Here is a 21,297-nt window from a genome sequence, read left to right as displayed (position 1 = left end):
GAAAAAAACTGAAATGCTTACCCTTAATTAGTAATAAATATAGTAAGAACTATATTTTACATAACCTAATTGATGACGTAAAGTCCTCTTTACAGAAGAACTCCAGTTAATAAATGTAGAAATGACCAAATTAGAAATATTACCATTTTGTAACCTCATAAAACAGGTGATTCAGACAAAAATCAATAGATGCTAAAATATTTACACTCAAAACTCTGATCAATCTTAGTATGATAATTGGTATAAAACACACTTTTTCTACATATGGAAAACCTTACCAAAAATGATTAACCTAAATTTTATCAAGCTTTTAAATCTCATTTCCAATTTACAGGAAATACACAGAACAAAAGAACAAGTTACAAGGTGTGAAAAGCAATCAGATAAATAGAGAAGATGGAACATTCTACAGAAAAACTGACACAATTTGTTTTAAAAATGACATGAAGCAAAAAATAGTGGCAAGGTGGGAAGTGGATACCTATATTCTACTTTAAAAGACATTTAAGAACAAGAACCATCAGATGCAACATATGCACCTTATTTGGCTCCTAATTGTAATAAACTATAAAACAACTGGAAAATTTTAAATATGAACTGGGTAGCAGGAATTATTGTTAATTTTGTTAGGTGTGATAATGGTATTATGGTTATGTAAAAAAAGACTTTAAGATACTTAAAAAACAATAATGAACAAAATATGGAAACAATCCAAATGTCTATTAATTTCTGAATGGACAAACAAAATGCAGTATATCCATACAATGGAGTATCACTCAGCAATAAAAAGGAACGGAGGCTGGGTGCAGTGGCTCATGCTTGTAATCCCAACACTTTCAGAGGCAGAGGAAGGAGGATCACTTGAGGCCAGGTGTTCAAGACCAGGCATGGTGGTGCATGCCTGTGGTCCCAGTTACTCGGGAAGGTAAAGTGGAAGGATCACTTGAGTCCAGGAGTTCAAGGCTATAGGGAGCTACGATCGCACCACTGCAATCCAGCCTGGGCAACAGAGTGAGACCTTGTCTCAAAAAAAAAAAAAAAAAAGAGGCCGGGCGCGGTGGCTCAAGCCTGTAATCCCAGCACTTTGGGAGGCCGAGGCGGGCGGATCACGAGGTCAGGAGATCGAGACCATCCTGGCTGACACGGTGAAACCCCGTCTCTACTAAAAAATACAAAAAACTAGCCGGGCGAGGTGGCGGGCGCCTGTAGTCCCAGCTACTGGGGAGGCTGAGGCAGGAGAATTGCGTGAACCCGGGAGGCGGAGCCTGCAGTGAGCTGAGATCCAGCCACTGCACTCCAGCCTGGGCGGCAGAGCGAGACTCCGTCTCAAAAAAAAAAAAAAAAAAAAAACAAAAAAAAAAAACCAAAATAAAACAAAAAAAAAGGAATGCAAGTACTGGTGCATGCAACAACATGTATGAATATTACACTCAGTGAAGCAAGCCAGTCACAGCTGGGTGCAGTGGCTCACGCTTGTAATCCCAGCACTTTGGGGTGCTGAGGATTGCTTGAACCCAGGAATTTAAGACCAGCCTAGGTAACAGAGCAAGACCCCATCTCTAAAAAAGTAGAAGAAAAAAAAAAAGAAGCCAGTCACAAAAGACCCCTTATTGTTACAATTCCATTTACATGAAACGTCTAGAAGAGGCAAAGATAGTAGTAGTTGTTATTAAATTAGTGGCTTGACGCCGTGGCTCACACCTATAATCCCAGCACTTTGGGAGGCTGAGGAAGGTGAATCACTTGAGGTCAGGAGTTCGAGACCAGCCTGGCCAACATGGTGAAACCTCATCTCCACAAAAAATACAGAAATTAGCCAGGTGTGGTGGCATGCAACTGTAAGCCCAGTTACTCGGGAGGCTGAGGCAGGAGAATTGTTTGAATCCAGGAGGCAGAGTTTGCAGTGAGCAGAGATCGTGCCACTGCACTCCAGCAGACTGAGACTCCCTCTCAAAAAAATAAATAAATAAATAAATAAATAAGTGGTTGCTAGTGCAATCTAGAGTTTGGGGGAATGTCTGCTAATGGGCATGGGATAGGGCTCCTTTCTGGGATTATAATGTTCTAAAATTGGTGATTGTTACACAATTATGTGAATAAAAACACTGAATAATACACTTTAAATGGGTGAATTACATGATATATGAAACATACCTCAAAAAGTGTATTATTTTCCTATTGCTACTATAAAAGTTATCAAAATTTAGTAGTGCAAACAACATAAATTTATTATCTTACAGTTCTGTAGGTCAGAAGTCTGACACTCAATGAGCTAAGATCCAGATGTCAATAAAGCTGCATTCCTTTCCCGAGGCTCCAGAGGGAAATCTGCATTCTTGCCTCTGCCAGCTTCTGGAAGCTGCTCACATTTCTTTTTTTTTTTTTCCTTTTGAGACGGAGTCTCGCTCTGTCACCCAGGCTGGAGTACAGTGGCGTGATCTCAGCTCACTGCAAGCTCTGCCTCCCGGGTTCACACCACTCTCCTGCCTCAGCCTCCAGAGTAGCTGGGACTACAGGCGCCCGCCACTATGCCCAGCTAACTTTTTGCATTTTTAGTAGAGACAGGGTTTCACCGTGTTAGCCAGGATGGTCTTGATCTCCTGACCTCGTGATCCACCCGCCTCGGCCTCCTAAAGGGCTGGGATTACAGGCGCGAGCCACCGCGCCCGGCAAAGCTGCTCACATTTCTTGCTCATGACCCCCTACCATCTTCAAAGCCAGCAAGGGCAGGCTGAGTCCTCCTCACATCACATCTGACTTTCTCTTCCACCTCCCTCTTCCACTTTCAAGAAGCCTTGTGATTACATTGGCCCTGCCCAGATAATCCAGGATAATCTCCCTATTTCAAGGTCAGCTGATTAATAACCTTAATGCCATTTGCTACTTGAATTCCCCTTTGCCATGTAATGTAACATATTCAGATTCTGCAGACAAAGATATGGACATCTTTCGGGGGCTACTATTCTGCCTATCATAATAAAGCTCTTAAAAAGTAAATAAAATTTTTTAAAATCTAGTTATTGAGTGTATGGGAATTCAATATTCTAGTCATTCTACATTATTGTCTATCAGTTTTTGTAATATAATTAAAAATGAGATATTGTTTTTCACCTCCAAAACTGGCAAAGGTCAAAGGTCTAAAAATGCATCAAACAGACAAAGATATGGGGAAACATACCTCTCATGCATTGCTGGTAGGTGTGTAAATTCCTACAACTTCCATGGAGCACAACTTGGCATAGCTACCAAATTGCAAATGCACATACACTTTGACCCAGGAATTGTACTTCAAGGAATTTATACTAAAGATATATTTGTGTGTATAAGAAATGATGTATGTGGCAATAACTGTTATAACAAAGACTGGAAATAATCTAAATGTTCATCAACAGAAAACCAATTAAATATATTCTACAGATACTCCACAGTCATTAAAAAGAATAAGGCAGTTGCATATGTGCTACATATACAAGATATATTTTACTTAACTGTGGGAAAAAAGGCAAGGGACAGAACAGGACATGTAGTATGCTACCATTTGTATTTAAACAATTTTGTGAAACTATATGGGATATATGCTTAAGTAACCTATACTATCTCTAGAATGATTCAAAATCAACTGCCACCAGTGCTCACCTCTAGAGAAGGGAGGTGGCTAGTGAGTGGGGTAAAAAGAAGAGAAAAGCTTATTTTCTACTTTCAAATCTTTTGGATTTTCTACTGATTTATGTATGACAGACCAGACAGACAGAACATTTCTAAATTTTTTTTTAATCTGCATACCACACAAGTTGATATGGCCCGTTATCCAAATTTTCAATCTCCAGGCAATCTCTTACCTGCTAGTTGGTGCAGGGAAAGAAAACGAGAGAAGCTGATTCCAGAACGGGTCATTCTCAGAGACAGATTCCGTGCCTGATAACTTTTTCAAGTATTCATTTTTAGGAAGATCGCCGATTCTGCTGCTATTTGATCCCATCTTCTTCCTTAAGCAGATAACTTGTCCTTAAACCTGCATTTCCACAAGACAACCTATAAAAAATAAAAATAAAAAAACTTTAAACTTGTTCAAAAGTCATTGTCTACCTATAAAAAAACTGTAAACTTACTAAAGAAAATCACATCTTTCTGTATTTATAAATATATTAGACATCAGATACAAAGGTACAAGAAACATGGGGCTAGGCCAGGCATGGTGGCTCACGCCTGTAATTCCAACACTTTGGGAGGCCGAGGCGGGCAGATCACGAGGTCAAGAGATTGAGACCATCCGGCCAACATGGTGAAACTCCATCTCTACTAAAAATACAAAAATCAGCTGGGCATGGTGGCACACACCTGTAGTCCCAGCTACTCGGGAGGCTGAGACAGGAGAATCACACGAACCCACGAGGCAGAGGTTGCAGTAAGCCAAGATCGTGCCACTGCACTCCAGCCTGGCGACAGAGCAAGACTCCATCTCAGGAAAAAAAAAAAAAAGAAAAATAAATATGGAGCTAACACCTGTCTTAGCCAATACAAACACAAAAATCCAAATCTATATGGTACTTGTACTATGTATCTTAGGATGGGCATATCTCTACCCAAGAAAATGTCTCAAAGCAAAATCATAATAATCTAACTTATAATTAGTCTGAAAATGAAGCTGTTTTACAACCAAAACAATGGTGACAAAGAAATACAGAAATCTGGATGGCTTGAATGTACAAGGAAGGGAATATAGCTCAAGTAATTACCACGTGCTGCCCCTACTTATGGGGGTCATGGGGACAAACCTGAATTACCCACTTCAAGTGAAAGAGATCCCAGTTACAAAGGAATCACATTTAATGTTTCTCTCATTCTGCCATAGGGCATATACGTAGTTTTTGTTGATATGCCTCTTCTCCTAAACCATGCACATTTTTATGACAGGAATTATTTTATTCATCTTTCTATGCCCACTGTCTAGACTAGCATGTAAAAAATTCCCTAAACAGTATGTTGAAAGAACAAGCGAGTGAATAAATAATTAGTATCCACGAGGCTCCTCAAAAGTCAGTATTGGTTGTTCTCAGTCACTAAGGGAAGAAAACTAATAGTTTAGTTACAAATATGAATCACTGTCTTCCTTAAATCACATTTAACACACTTCTAGATCATATTTTATCTTGATTTGTTCAGAAAAGGTCTCCCATTGAATAACAAAATGGTGATAAGGTAAATAATAAATTATACTATTTTAAAATTATAATCACAACGAAAGGAAACTACATGGGCTCAGGGACCAAAGGTGGCTCAGCTCAGGTGAGAATGTACATTAGTGACTCACTTTCTTCCTCATGTCCCTCCTCATTCCACAAAGGCACTTAAGCCATGGTCAGAATTTGGAAGCTGGATTGAGCTGCTTATTCGGAGAGCAAGAGGCTTCCCCGATGATGCACATGGACAGCCGGGTCTTCTGAATCTGAGAGAGAAATACTGATCTGGTTCCTCATCACCTGCCCCTGAACCTGAGGCCAGCCACCACTTTCATCCTTCCTGCAAGGGGACAGGGGCCCCAATAACTCAATTCAACTTCAAATGAATAATAATTCAGCTTCAATTAAGCCTCTATATTAAGCCAGCTAATCATAAGGTTTAATTTCTTAAAAGTAGGGCTGCCCAATTAGAAAATGCTATAAAAGAAATACCCTGAAGGCCAGGCGCGGTGGCTCACGCCTGTAATCCTAGCACTGTGGGAGGCCGAGGCAGGCAGATCACCTGAGGTCCGGAGTTCAAGACCAGCCTGACCAACATGTAGAAACCCCGTCTACTCAAAATACAAAATTAGTCTGGCGTGGTGGCGCATGCCTGTAATCCCAGCTACAAGGGAGGCTGAGGCAGGAGAATCACTTGAACCCAGGAGACAGAGGTTGCAGTGAGCCAAGATCACACACATTGCACACTCCAGCCTGGGCAACAAGAGCAAGACGCCATCTCAAAGAAAAAAAAAAGAAAAAAAAACTCTGAAATATATAAATTCCTAACTTACAATAGTATTTTAAGCTATCAAAATTATAAGGGGACATAATACACTAGTGAAAATGAATGAAACAGAGCTAAATGGATACATCTCAAAAATATAAAATGTTTTTTTAAAAAAGCAGGCTACCTAATAGATATGGTATGCTGTCATTTATAAGACTTTAAAACTCGCAAAAAATATTATGGATTTATTCATAGCTAGCACTAGTATTAAAACAGTTTTTTGTTTTGCTCTGTTTTGAAGAGACAGGGCCTCACTCTGTTGCTGAGTACAATGCTGGAATACAATGACGTGATTATAGCTCATTGTAACCTCAAACTCCTGGGCTCAAGAGATCCTCACACCTCACCCTCCTAAGTAGCTGAAACTACAGGTACATGCCACCAAATCCCAGCTAATATTTTTTATTTGGTAAAGATGGGGTCTTACTGTGTTGCCCAGGCTGGTCTCGAACTCCTTCTGCCTTGGCTTCAACCAATCCTCCTGCCTTGGCTTCCCAAAGTGCTGAGATTACAGGCATGAGCCACTGAGCCTGGCCAAAAGGAAATAATTTAACCAGAAATCTATAGCTTTTCAAGCTATCAATTAAGTTTGAAAGTAGAATAAAAACATTTTCTGATTTGCCAAGATTCAAAAGGCCTCCCAGGAACCTACAAGGAAGCTACAAGATGTACTCCTTCCACATGAGGGAGTAAGCCAAGAAAAAAGAAGAAATTCAAGAAACAAGGGATCCAACACAGGGCAGTGGTATAGAGAATCACAGCCACGCAGCAGGCTGGGACAAGAGTCAAAACAGCTCGCGGATCTCCAGGAGAAGAAAGCATAGAACTGACAGTTCACTTGATGTGTCTAACCTTACTCTGTGGAATGTTACAACACTGTAGGAGAATTTGGAAGCAATGAATAATAGTTTTATGGAGAATAAAGTAAATAATTTTGTATAGACTACATACTTTAGGAAAAACAGAAATTACTTCAGAAAGGTCATATAATCATAGTATATGACTAAATTCAACAGTAATCAGTATTTATATAATCACTATGATATAAATACTAAATATTTAACCAAAAATTGTGAGTTAACTCTCAAAAGATTCCGGAAAAAGAAGCAGGATTGGTGGTCTATGACTGCTAAACCTTCATCTTCCATAATAGGTAGTGCTCAATAGAAAATATGTAAAGTTAGTAAATCAAAAAACAGTAAAAATGTATTAGTTATAAATAAGGAAGTTCACGCCTGTAATCCCAGCACTTTGGGAGGCCGAGGCGGGCGGATCACAAGGTCAGGAGATCGAGACCACGGTGAAACCCCGTCTCTACTAAAAATACAAAAAATTAGCCGGGCGCGGTGGCGGGCGCCTGTAGTCCCAGCTACTCAGGAGGCTGAGGCAGGAGAATGGCATAAACCCAGGAGGCGGAGCTTGCAGTGAGCCGAGATCCGGCCACTGCACTCCAGCCTGGGCGACAGAGCGAGACTCCATCTCAAAAAAATAAATAAATAAATAAATAAATAAATAAATAAATAAGGAAGCAGGGCCAGGTGTGGTGTAATCCCAACATTTTGGAAGGCCAATGTAGGTGGACCATTTAAGGCCAGAAGTTCAAGACTAACCTGGCCAACGCAGTGAAAACCCATCTCTACTAAAAATACAAAAATTAGCCAGGCATGTTGGAGTATGCCCATAATCCCAGCTCCTCAGGAGGCTGAGGCACGAGAATCACTTGAACCCAGGAGGTGGAGATTGCAGTAAGCCGGGATTGTGCCACTGCAATCCAGCCTGGGTGACAGAGTGAAACTCTGTCTCAAGTTAAATAAATAAATAAGGAGGTAAATAGCACAAAGCAACAGCTTATAGATTTTAAAGTGGTGGCCAGATGCGGTGGCTCACGTCTGTAATTCCAGCATTTTGGGAGGCCGAGGCGGGTGGATCACCTGAGGTCAGGAGTTTGAGACCAGCCTGACCAACATGACGAAACCCCGTTTCTATTAAAAATACAAAAATTAGCTGGGTGTAGCGGCCGGTGCCTGTAATCCCAGCTACTTGGAAGGCTGAGACAGGAGAATCACTTGAACCCGGGAGGTGGAGGTTGCAGTGAGCCGAGATCGCACCACTGTACTCCAGCCTGGGCAACAAGAGCACAGCTCTGTCTCAAAAAAAAAAAGAAAAAGAAAAAGAAAGTGGCCACCCCTGTGGAAAAGGACTCTGGAGTGGGGAGGGTGGTAGAGCAGTTTTTTACATTAAGTCTGTCATATTAGTTGACTTTTCAAAATTGTGTCCATATACTACTTTGATTAAAAACAAAATATTTTCTGGCCAGATGCAGTAGATCATGCCTGTAATCACAGCAACTCAGGAGGCTGAGGCAGGAGGATCGCTTGAGGGCAGGGGTTAGACACCAGCCTGGGCAACATAGCAATACCGTCTTTAAAAAAAAAAAAAAAATGTATTTTAATTAGCCAGGTGTGGTGGCACCACATGGCGATTTCAACTAAAAAAAAAAAAAAAAAAAAAAAAGCACAACCCAGAAAAGAAAAAATTGATAAACTGGGCTTCATCAAATTAAAAACTTTTGGGCCAGGTATGGTGGCTCATACCTATAATCCCAGCACTTTAGGAGGCCAAGGCAGGGGGATCACTGGAGGTCAGGAGTTCAAGACCAGCCTGGCCAACATGGTAAAACCCCATCTCTACAAAAAACACAAAAATTAGCAGAGCACGGTGGCATGTGCCTGTAATCCCAGCTACTGGGGAGGCTAAGGCACAAGAATCACTTGAACCCAGGCGGCAGAGGTTTCAGTGAGCCAAGATCATGCCACTGCACTTCAGTCTGGGCAACAGAGCATAACTCCATCTCAAAAAAAAAAAAAAAAGAAGAAGTGAAGGACAGCAATGTATGTGTGAACTGAAAATACAACAGACAGGCAGATGGAATTAGGAATACTTCGTTATCATAAGGTACTGTACAATCTATGAAGTGGTAGTGTTGTTATTGTGCTATTTAAAAGCAGTCTTGGACTGCTTGTAAATGTAGATTGCAAACTCTAGGGTAACCACTAAAAAAGTGAAAAAAAAAGTATAATTGATATGCTAAGAAAAGAGAAACCTAATCTCATAAAGTGCTCAATTAAAACCACAGGGCCGGGCACAGTGGCTCATGCCTGTAATCCCAGCACTTTGGGAAGCTGAGGTGCGTGGATCACCTGAGGTCAGGAGTCAAAGAGCAGCCTGGCCAACACTAAACCCTATCTCTACTAAAAATACAAAAAATTAGGCAGGCAAAGTGGTGGGCATCTGTAATTCCAGCTACTCAGGAGGCTGATGCAGGAAAATCGCTTGCACCCCGGAGGTGGCGGTTGCAGTGAACCGAGATCGCGCCATTGCACTCCAGCCTGGGAAACAAGAACGAAACTCCATCTCAAAAAAAACAAAAACAAAAACAAAAACAAACAAACGAAAAAGAATCTACATGTCCCAGAGAGGTGCCAACAAATCAGACTAATAGGTACTTTCTTTCACAAGTTACATATTTTTTTTATCATATTCATCATCCATATTATACATGATGAGATATTAGGATCTCACATTCTAGTTACTCAGTGTCCTATTATAGAATGCTCTTTCACTTAGACTAGTTTTCCAAACTAAATTTATTTACTTATTTTAGAGAGAGCGTCTCACTCTGTCACCCAGACTAGAGTGCAGTGGCATGAACATAGTTCACTGTAGCTTCAAACTCCTGGATTCAAGCAATCCTTCCGCCTTAGCCTTCTGAGTAGCTGGGATTACAGGTACACGCCACCACACCCTGCTAACTTTTTAAAATTTTTTGTAGAGATGAGGGTCTTGCTATGTTACTGAGGCTAATCTGAATCTCCTGGCCTCAAGAGATCCTCTTGCCCAGGTTTCCAAAAGCACTGGGATTAGAGGTATGAGTCACCTCTCCCAGCTACCCAATAAATTATTTCTTTCAAATTTTATTCAAAATTGAACTTTTTCAATAAAAACAAAATAAGTAATGTTCTTGGGTCCTCTGGGATCTGCATTAATTTCATTAACTCTGAGGAGTATACAACAGATTTTGTCCTCCACAACCTACTTAAGGATATTGCTGGTTCCTTTTTAGCCAAACCTTTCAAATTATTTTTATTTGTCCAATAATCCCTGTGACCCTGAATATGCCTCAATAAAATATATGTTTAAACAAACAAGTAAAAAGGACCTTTACTACTTGTTTACAGTGCGCTATTTATCAGGGGACTCATGCTAATTAGCAGTTAGGATTATAGGCCTAATATTAGTGTACTGAATAAGCACCTCTAACTGTATGGATGAAAGTGGGTTAGTTCAAAGAGTGTTGGATTACTGACAGCAATTTAAGTATGGGTCCTCCTGGCTCTACCATGTACTCAATTTTCCTTCTCTGCGCTTCTTATTTTAATAAATTTAATTTTTATTCTGTTAATTTTATAGCAGGATAAAAATGACATCAGATCAAAAGAAATGAGAATCATAACAATTTGTTCTCATTTAAATAGACCAGTATCTTACTATTTTTGTGTGATACCTTAAAAGCAAGCAATTTTACCCTGAGAGTTTAAGTACATGAATGCTGAATTTTCAAAAGAACAAAATTTTATTTTGGAATCAACCTCCTCCTCCCACCAGGTGAAGCAACAATGAGAAACAATACTATCAGAGAGTCTACTAACAAAATCTGTCAGATGTTTTTGTTTATGTTCTTTTTGTATCAGTAATATACATGGTACAAAATACAAAAGCTTCAAAGGATATACAGTGAAAAGTCTCCTTCCCATCCCATCTTCTAACTACCTTCTCAACTCAGAGAAAACATTCCCAGTTTCTTGGACATCATTCCACAGACATTCTGTGTATCTATAAACATATGTTCAACCTCTTTTTAAACAAACCATAGCATATGATATATTCCTCTATACTCTGCTATTCCCACTCATCAATATATAGGAAGTCATTATATAGCCGTATATGAACCACTTCATTCCTTTTTACAACTGTGTAACATTCCATTTTATAATTTCTCAAATACCATATTGATGGACACTTAAGTAGTTGACATCGTTTGCTATTACAAATCATTCTCCAAGTAATAAAAAATAAATAAATGTCATTCCCCAGTAAGATATATACATTACTTATATCTTATACTATCACTTACATAAGCATATAAAATATTTCACACATGTATGAGTAGACAGATATGATAAATCGAGAGAAATAGAATTGCTGGGTAAAAGGGTATATGCATTTGTAATTTTGATAGATACTTGGATACTCACCAGCAATGCCTATTTCTCTACTTCACAGCCACCATTATTTAATCAAACTTTCTGATCCTTGCCAACTTAGATTTTTTTTAAAAAAGTTTTTCAATACAATTTTATTTTGCATCTCTCTTGCCCTGAATAAGGCCATTACCTGTTCATATCCTATGACTGTTTTCTACTGGTTTATAGGAAATAAACTTTATTTTCAAGGCGGCTAGGATGGACCACAAAATTAAGTCTTAAATCAAACACCTGTACACCTGTAATCCCAGCACTTTGGGAGACAGAAGCAGGAGGAATGCTTGAGCCCAGGAGTACAAGGCCAGCCTGGGCAACATGGCAAGACTCCATCTATACAAAAAATTTAAAAACTAGCTGGACATGGTGGCACAAGCCTGTGGTCCCAGCTACTCAGAAGGATTGCTTGCGCCCAGGAGTTCGACGCTGCAGTGAGCCACGCCTGCAACACTGCACTATGCAACAGAGCAAGACTTTGTATCAAAAATAAAATTAATAAATCAAAATAACTGCTCAGTCTAAGAACACTATGAAATCGTTCTAAAACAATATGAATAAAGCCTACAAGCATATCAGGAGAGACACTGAACAGAACGTTAACAAAAAAAATTGAGACAGCCAACTGAGCAAAGAGTACAGTGCCTCCTTCCCCGTTTTTTCTCATCAAACCCTAGAAATAATATAAACAATATTTTTTTAAATAGCCAGTGATTACACAGCCATGCTCAAAAAATAACAGGGGTGGCCACTGCACTCCAGCCTGGGCGAACAGAGCGAGACTCCATCTCAAAAAATAAAATAAAATAAAATAAAATAACAGGGGGCCAGAGCTGTGAAGAATCCCTATAAAATAGAAAACAGCTGGAGATGGGCTAAAAAGGGAAATGGCATCCCAGAGCAGGCTCAAGGGGCTTCAAGGGCACCATCCCAAAGAGTGTGAACAGGAACTCTGGCACAAAGGCAGAAAGGCCAGAAAAAGGCCCAGAAGCAACTAACAGAAGCTTGGCTAGTGCACCTGAGCAGACACCCCTGCCTAAGCCCTTACTCCCACAGGAAGCAACAACAGGGTGCTACCTGCTAGGAACAGAGTGAAGGCAACACCCTGGGCAGCTGGAATATACAGGAGAAACAAGTTCAGACATAATAAGACCAGTAGCCACTGAGGCACTCTTGCCAGAAAGATCCACCTGCTCCCCCACAGAAAGCAAAGTAGAAAACTGAGCCCCAACGGCATCTCTTCTGCAATGACTCCTGCCAAGGATTCCAAACACACACACACAATCACCTCCTCCCAATTTATTTGGAACTCTCAAGACCCTTATCAATGAAAACTAGAGTAAAGTAGAAAACACTATTGGGTCATCTCCAAAGACTCCTACTGCCTTTGCCCTCACTGGGCATCATTAGACTCCCTTGGCTTCCAGCTCTTCTTTCTCTAAATCTGTCAGTAACTGATTCCATCTCCTGGCTTTTCTATTGGCTTCCATGATACTACTTTCAAATTTCTCCTTCTAGACCCAACCTGTGGTCAGGAAGCCAGTTGTATTGATATCTCTAAATTACTTAAGACTTTTTTTAACTCAATGATAATATATATAATATAATCAGTAAGTTTGTTGGTAACAGTGATCCTTCTGTAAGTCCATGCTAGACATGAGAAGTAGGCTATTGCTGACACTTTTAGTAGCAAACCTTTCAAAGGACCTATCTTCAATGCAATGTAGTCAAGAACTCAATCTTAATGTGTAAAATTGATTCTATCATTCCTCCCTGTTACCCCTTAAAACTCTCCACTAATCCCCTAAAGCTGTGATTATGTAAAAGCGGCCTTGAAATGTTATTATGCTGTAGTACATAAAACATATCTCCCCAGGTAGATTATTCCTGAGAGGTATGAATCAGGCCTTATACTTCTTCCTTATCCCTAATCAACCTCCGGCATGCTGCTAAAGAGAAATTACTCAAAAAATACTTGCTGAAATAGCCAAGGTCCCACAGCTAATAAATATATGAAAAGATCTTCAGCCTAAATCCTGAGTACGATATGCTAATTAAAACAATAATGTATCATCGTTACCCATCAAACTAGTAAACGTTAAAAAATACTTGGTAACAGGCCAGGAACTGTGGCTCACGCCTGTAATTCCAGCACTTTGGGAGGTTAAGGTGCAAGGATCTCCAGAAGGTAAGAGTTCAAGACCAGCCTGGACAACAAAGCAAAACTCTGTCTCTATAAAAAATTCAAAAATTAGCCAGGCAACATGGCTAATGAGCCTGTAGTCCCAGCTACTCAGAAGGCTGAGGCAGGAGGATCACCTGAAATCCAGGATTTTGAAGCTGCAGTGAGCTATTATACAGTCATGTCACTGCACTTCCGCCTGGGCAACACAGGGAGACTCTGTCAGCAAAAAAATAAATAAATAATACATGATATGTTCAATATTTTATATTTAATTTGTGAAATATTTGATAAATACATAAAGTAAATCTCCTCTTTTATGTGTACTGACTATCTCTTGATTTAATGTGCCTTAAATGGAAAGTAAACATTAGTGGATCTGAAAATCCATGATAACCAAATCCTGTTCTAACACCCTCAAAACGTGTAAATGATGCCCTAATGCCCTTTGTCCCATCTCAGGCTGATAATCCACAATTCTACACTATATTCCAGAATTGCTCTCCTCCTAAATATATATATATTATATTGTATTATATTATTTATATATTATATAATATACATATTATAAATAATATATTTATATTACATTATATTATAAATGATATATTATATGATATATAATATATATATGGATTGCCTGTGTGTACAAACACACACAACACACATATATGCCACACTTGTACTTAAGAGCCTTTAAGGAGAAAACTGAAACAGGAGATCAGAGAAATAACGGGCAATAATCACCAGCCAAAGGACATAGTAAATGCCACAGGTGCCATGAGTCCACAAGTAATAGAACATTCTCTGAAACGCAACTAGGTTCCAAGTGCTATATTAAGTAGAGTTGGGTATTCCCCGCCCAATGAAATGAAAGCAATGGAAAGAAAGATATAAACCCACAAAGATCAGATCAAGGGAAGTGTGGAAGATGGGAAGGTGACAGAGGAGTGTACCTGAACCAGCAGACCTGAGGAAGCCTCAAAAGGAGTTCCTGCCAAGGGGGACACTAACAAGAAGGAAGGCATGGAGCCGTGGGAAGGCTGAAGAGTGAGAGACTGGGCACTGGGGAATATGGGGCAAGGTGCAGGGCTAAAGTCTGGGGATCTCTCTCCCCAGGAAGAGATTATTACATGTGCTCCCCAGAGAAATACGACTAGAGAGACCAACGCCAAGGTTGGGGAGGGTAATAAGGTGGAAAATGAAGAAAACAGGAGAATGAAGATAAAGTCAACTTGCTACAGCTCCATCATGAGTTTCCCTGCCTCCAAGGCAGGAGACTGAAGGATTCCTCTCAAGAGAAACTGAATAGGAACCTAGGGAAAAGATACAGACATTTAGGAACTGCCAGGCCAATTTAAAAAACAGATCATCACCTCACAGCAATGCCCACCACTCAACAAAATCTACTTACACAAAGAGCTTCCAATCAGTTTCGGGGTAGTCTCACTTTTAAATAAGAATGGACAGTCAAAAATGATTAGACTTGTGAGTAAAGCCTCCAACATGAAACACATAAACCAAAACAGCCCGGGCATGGTGACTGACTCCTAGAATCCCAGCGCTTTGGGAAGCCAAGGCAAGAGAATCACTTGAGCCCAGGACTTGGAGATCACCCTGGGCAACACAGCAAGACCCCGTCTCTACAAAAAAATAAACAAATTAGCCAGACATGGTGGTGCACACCTACAGTTCCTGCTACTTGGGAGGCTGAGGTGAGAGGATTGCCTGAACCTGAGAGGTCAAGGCTGCAGTGAGCTGTGACTGTGCCACTGCACTCCAGCCTGGGCAACAGAGCAAGATCCTATCTCAAAAAAAAAAAAAAGGAAACCAAAACAAACTAAAGAAAGGAATCATAGAAAACAGATGATTCTAAGAAAAAAATAAAAACTAAAATATCCTTAGATAATAATGAAAACGGTAACAATAATAATACCAAATATTTATTTAGCGCCTACTATGTCCCCAGTCACCATCTTAAGTGTTTCACACATACTAACTGATTTAACACTCACCACAAACTATGGCATAGTACTTTTTTTTCTCATTGCCTAAATCATAAATTGGCAAATTACAGCCCAAGGGCTAAATCCTATGTACTGTCCAAAGAATTATTTTTACTTTTTTTTTTTTTTTTCCCAGAAAGGGTCTCACTCTGTCGCCCTGGGTGGAGTGCAGTGGCATACTCTCAGCTCACTGCAACCTCCACCTCCTGGGTTCAAGCAATCCTCTCATCTCAGCCTCCCTAGTAGCTGGCACTACAGACATGCGCCACCATGTCTAGCTAATTTTTGTATTTTCAGTAGAGATGAGGTTTCACCTTGTTGGGCATACTGGTCTCAAACTCCTGACCTCAGGTGATCTGCCCACATTATCCTCCCAAAGTGCTGTGATTACAGGCATAAAGTCACTGCACCCAACCTGATTTTCACATTTTTAAATCGTTGAAAAAAATCAAAAGAATATTTTGTGACATGTATAAATTATATGAAAAGAAAATGTCAGTGTCAGTAAAGTCTCATCAGAACACAGCCGTGCTCATTTGTGTACATACAGTCTACAGCTATTTTCCTGATACAACAGCAGACTTGGGTAGTTGCTACAGAGACCATTTGTGGTGCCCTCATCTCTTTATACTCTCAGTGCGCCACAAATCTCAATGATACAGTTATACTCAACAGCATTTCAAGTGTCATGAGTATTGCCATACTATTTTACCAGTGACTATCACGACAAAACAACAGAAGTACTCTGATGTCACACTCGTAAGTCACAGTGAACTGCAGAATTTTTAAATCTAGTTAGATGTCAAAATACTTTATTATGTAGATGCATCACAGCTGTGCCAGCAAAATACAATATAGGAAGCATTACTAGACTAAGCACTCATCACAATATCCCAATATGCCCTGCCACACAGCATTCACTCCCAACTCATGAGAGCAATGGAGAGGAAAATGGGCAAATGTTAAACAAGATATACCTCCTCAGAGCAGAATGTCTTGCCAAAAATTAACAAGGGAAATGAGGCTGCAACCAAAGTAAATTTCCAAATGGCTCATTTGTTAAGCAAGCAAGGAAAGGATTTACCAATGGTGAGTTAATTAAATTGTGTTTGATTACAGCAGTCAAAGAATTGTGTCCAGAGAAAATATCTTTAACATCTTACTCTTTCCATGAAAACAGTGGCTCGAAGTACAGTACATAAGCAACAAATACATCTATGAATATTTTCCAAAAAGTCAAGAAAATACTAATTTAGAACAACCTGAAGTAGAATCTGCTAAGATGTGTAACAACTGACGGTGGTAAAAATATGTATGAAGCAGAAAAGGGTTTAGCTGGACAAATTTACAAGCCTTGTGAGATGTAAGGTGTTTAAAGCTTATGGCTATTCATCATATTCTCAATCAGCAGGTACTCTGCAGAAAACATTTGAATCTATCATGTGTTACTGGACCAGTAATACCAAAGGTAAATTTCATTTGTTCTCATGACATTTTTGTCAGAAATAGAAGCGAAATATCCTGACGAGTCCTGCCACAAAACAACATAATGGCTTAACAATGGCAGAGTTTTACTGAAATGTTTCAAGATCCAGGCCAAGACAAATTTTTCTGAATGAAAAGAATCACCCTAAACCACTATTGTTGCTGCAGACTTGATTACATCTGTTAATGAATTCAGCCTAAAATCAGAAGGACTACAGGGTCTACATGCAAAACCTATATTGAGACAGTCATTTCAAGGACAACTAACATTGCCTGAGTCACAAGTCATGTCAAGATGCTTCATGCACTTCCTATGCTGCCAAAAATTAAAATAAGAAGCAAGATCTCTACGGCCACACAAATATGCAGCAGACATATTTTCCAAAATCAAACATTTCCAGCAGTATTTTTTCATACCTCAATGCAAGTAGAAACGAACACTCCACATTTCAAAAACCATTTAACTGTGCAATGAGAAGCTTCCACCTAATTCTCAATTGGAAGTGATTAGTCTGCAATGTAATGATTTGCTAAACGTTAAATATCAAGAAAAGAGTCTAAAAGAATTCTGTAAATGCCTTCCAAGCAATGAATATGCTCTATTAAAACCATATGTTCACAGACTATTAGCAGTATTTGGCAGTATCTAAGAAGACATTTTCAAAGATGAAATACATGAAATCTCATTACAAATCAGCATTAATAGGTGGACATTTATAATCAATTTTGATGATAGGGAACACTAACTTTAAACTCCAATTAAGCCAAATGTTATCCCCTCTCCTCCAAAAAAAAATTCATTCTTCTCATTAGCAAACCTTTATTGCAAAAATTGTTCTCGATCATTATTAGTATTGCATTGAGTTTTATTAATAAAAAACTTGTAGAAATGTTTTCTCTCTTGTTATATAAGTAGTTGCATAATGAAATGATTAAATAATTTAAAATATCCTTCATTTTGCCCCTTGGCTCATAAAGCCTGAAATATTTATGATCTGGTCCTACATGAAACGTCTGCCAACTCCTAGCCTACATAATTTAACTAAAGCAAAGAAAGGTTAAGTAACTTGCCCAAGATTATAGAGCTAGAAAGTGGCATAGCAGGTTTTAAACCCAGGCAGGATAGGTACAGAAACCATTCTCTTTTAACCACATATTGCTTCATGAAGCAAGAGTAGGATGTCATAAAAAATGAAATGAAGAACAAGAAAGGACACCTGAAATTTAAAATAAGATTTAAAAATTCACTAGAACGGAGAAAAGATAAAAGTCAAGGGAACTCCCATAATAAAGGGCAAGAAGACAAATAAGTGAAAAACAAGAGGAGAAAAAATAGAAAATTTAAAGAATAATTTAGAAGATTTTAATATATTAATAGTAACAGTTCCAAAAAGAAAGCACAAACAAAATGGGGGATATTACACTGTCAGGTCAGGCACTGTGGGGATCTGAGATTTTACTTTACTGACAAAGCTGAAAAAGACATGAAACCTCTGGAACAGGGACACAAAACAACTGCAATAGCAGTAGCCAGAGTAACACCTTACGTCAGTTTCTTAGGCACTAAATCCCACAGGCCATTCAAAGTATTTGTTAAAAATTAATAATATATCCATGGAAAACTAAGCAAACTAGGAGGCAATAAGGGGAAACATGGTAAAGTACTTACCAGCAGTGAACAATATTTATGTAGTCATAACAATATAAAAGTTAAACACTAAATTAACCAAGAATTCTTATATAACTATACTGGAAGGGCTTTTAGAAATAGGGGAAGGAAGTGGAAGAGTACCCCACCTACCATAACAAGAAGTTAATATGTATTATCTAAAATTGATAAATCACAAAATAGCAATTTAGGCAGATTTATAAACGCAGAGGTAAGTATCAAAAGAAAAAGCTTAAAAGAATTTTTAGGGCCAGGTGCAGTGGCTCAGGCCTGTAATCCCAGCACTTTGGGAGGTCCAGGCAGGAGGACTATTTGAGGCTAGGAGTTCAAGAACAGCCTGGGCAACATAGCAAGACCCCATCTCTACCAAAAAAAAACAAAAAGAGAGAGAGAGAGACAGAGTTCTTAAAAGCAACTGCCTCTGAAAATGAGACTAAAAAGTGGGGATGGGTAAGGATATTGCTGATTTTTTATAACCTGCCTTTACTATTATTTACCTTTTCTAACAATACACAAGTATTACTTTAAGTAGAAAAAATATCAAAATAAATAGGAGAGAATCAGCTTTACTATTTCATAATCAATGATTCATATAAACAATTCAATGTGCAAATACTAAAGAACAGTACAGGGTTGAAAAGCCAAATAAGCAATATATAAGCTACATCACATTATGGTTACAATAAGCACAAGAAGCCTATCAATAGCCAGTAAATATTCCTGATTGCCCACTATGTGGCCAGCAGTATGCAAAGTGCCAAGGTTAAAGTTGTGAAGAATGGAATTATATACAGAGATACAAATAAATCAACAAGAAATTTAAGACGGCAACTATTCAAGACTTGGGGAAAGCTTCCAAGAGGTCACACCACAAAAGTTAAGACCGGCTGGGTGCGGTGGTTCATGCCAGCACTTTGGGAGGCTGAAGTGGGCGGATCACCTGAGGTCAGGAGTTCAAGACCAGCCTGGCCAATATGGTGAAACTCCATCTCTACTAAAAGCACAAAAATTAGCCGGGTGTGGTGGCAGGCGCCTGTAATCCCAGCTACTTAGGAGGCTGAGACAGGAGAATCACTTGAACCCAGGAGCTAGAGGCTGCAGTGAGCCGATATCATACCACTGCACTCCAGCCTGGGCAAGACAGAGCAAGACTCAATCTCAAAAAAAAAAAAAAAAGTTAAGACCTAAAGGACAAGAAGGGTTGGCCTGGGTGGATGTGGGAGTTCAGAAACTTCCAAAGCAGAGAATGGCACGTGTGAAGCCCTATGGTTAAGAAATAACAGGTAGAGTATGTTCAAGGACCTGAAAGAAGTTTAACATGGCTGGAACAGAAAAGGAATCAAAGCAGAAGCATAAGAGGCCAGAAAGTACCTTCTTCAAACGCCTCTCTTTCTCAAGCAGCTGCTCTCCTCTCCCCTTTCTTCTATTAAACTATACACTCCTTAACCCACCCACGTGTCCGTGTCCCAATTCTTTCTCGGTGGGCAACAACAAACCCCAGGGTATATACCCCAGACAGTGTAGCCACTTCAAAATGGGGGCTTCGTCCGGGATACCAAAGTACAACATTCATCAGAACGGTAAGTAGAAGAGCGAACTCCAACTCTGTCCTTTCATTCCAAGGCTCTCGGCTTCCATTTTAGACCTTTCATGGAGGACTTAGCTGTCATGTGGGGCTGGAAGAAGTCCCGGGGTGACTGAGGATTTCTGGCTGGGGCTACCCCCCGTGCTACCCAAAGGCTCTGGACCCCAGCCTCCAACCGCCCCAGTGGGGTGTCAGCAACAGGAGCTCCAACTTTCCTATTGTAATTTCCTCCTTTGCTGTTCGCAACTGCCATATCTCTTATCCTCTCCGTGTAAGAAATGTGTGGGAAGTTTCATGGTTCAGGGAAGTAATCTTGTTTGGCAAGATCAGGGAGTGCCGTAGTAACTGGGGATATAGCTTAAGGGGAAGCATCTTTGTGATTTTCTAAGAACAGGGCTCCCTGACCCCCCAACAGTGAGCACCTCTCTCTCTCTCTGCCCTTGGTCTAGAGAGCACGTGGCATTTTCCAGGTCTCTCTCTGCCCTTGGTCTAGAGGGTATGTGGTGTTTTAAGGTCAACAGTGCCACCTAGTGAAATAGGAATCCTCTCCATGAAGCATATTGTCAGTCCTTCACTGAAATACCCTAGCCTCCAAATTCTCTTTCCTTTTTCTGCCTCTCTACTAGAAACCAGGCTTTATGCTGCTTCTGTAATTGGGAAACTTCTGCCTTCAACAACTAGGGGTAAAATATCCTCCAAAGCCAAATTTTAGTCTGAATACTGTCTCATCAGCAGGAAAACGGCCATACGATTCCCACATTTTTTTTAAGGCACCTATTCTGCCTACAATTAGAGTAGTACTTAATTAGTAAGGGAGTTTTAAGTTTGGAAGTTAACTGGAACCATTCTCTAAGGGTAAATGCTTCAGCACAGGCCATAATAGCAGGATACAGAGTTCAATCTAGCACACCCCCTCCATTAAAGGGGCCTTGCCCAACTATTGTGTAGCTTTTCTTGAGATCCATTTTTTGGGAAGCCAGGCAAGTCACACAAGTCTAGGAAGTTGAAGGGAAATAACAGGCAGAGGACTAGAGCCACTTGGG

At 39.8% G+C, this 21,297-nt stretch overlaps 1 protein-coding gene across 10 annotated transcripts in view; it reads right to left on the bottom strand.

Moving 5' to 3' along the window:
• DYM (dymeclin) overlaps positions 1-21,297 on the bottom strand; it is a 402,507-nt gene that overhangs the window by 370,773 nt on the left and 10,437 nt on the right. For 7 of the 10 annotated variants that reach the window (XM_077975471.1, XM_077975473.1, XM_028837927.2 and 4 more), the window contains one exon: positions 3,840-4,032. In XM_077975471.1, coding sequence (XP_077831597.1) covers positions 3,840-3,979 — 140 coding nt within the window. In that variant the 5' untranslated portion in view covers positions 3,980-4,032. Of the gene's footprint in view, positions 1-3,839; positions 4,033-6,436; positions 6,535-21,297 lie in introns of those variants that run through there. The other 3 variants (XM_077975472.1, XM_077975475.1, XM_077975474.1) reach the window with 1 other exon arrangement.

This window comes from Macaca mulatta, chromosome 18, assembly GCF_049350105.2.
Source record: "Macaca mulatta isolate MMU2019108-1 chromosome 18, T2T-MMU8v2.0, whole genome shotgun sequence".
NCBI lineage: Eukaryota > Metazoa > Chordata > Mammalia > Primates > Cercopithecidae > Macaca > Macaca mulatta.
Note: the sequence above shows the minus strand (reverse complement) of the source record. Positions and strands in the feature narration are given on the sequence as shown.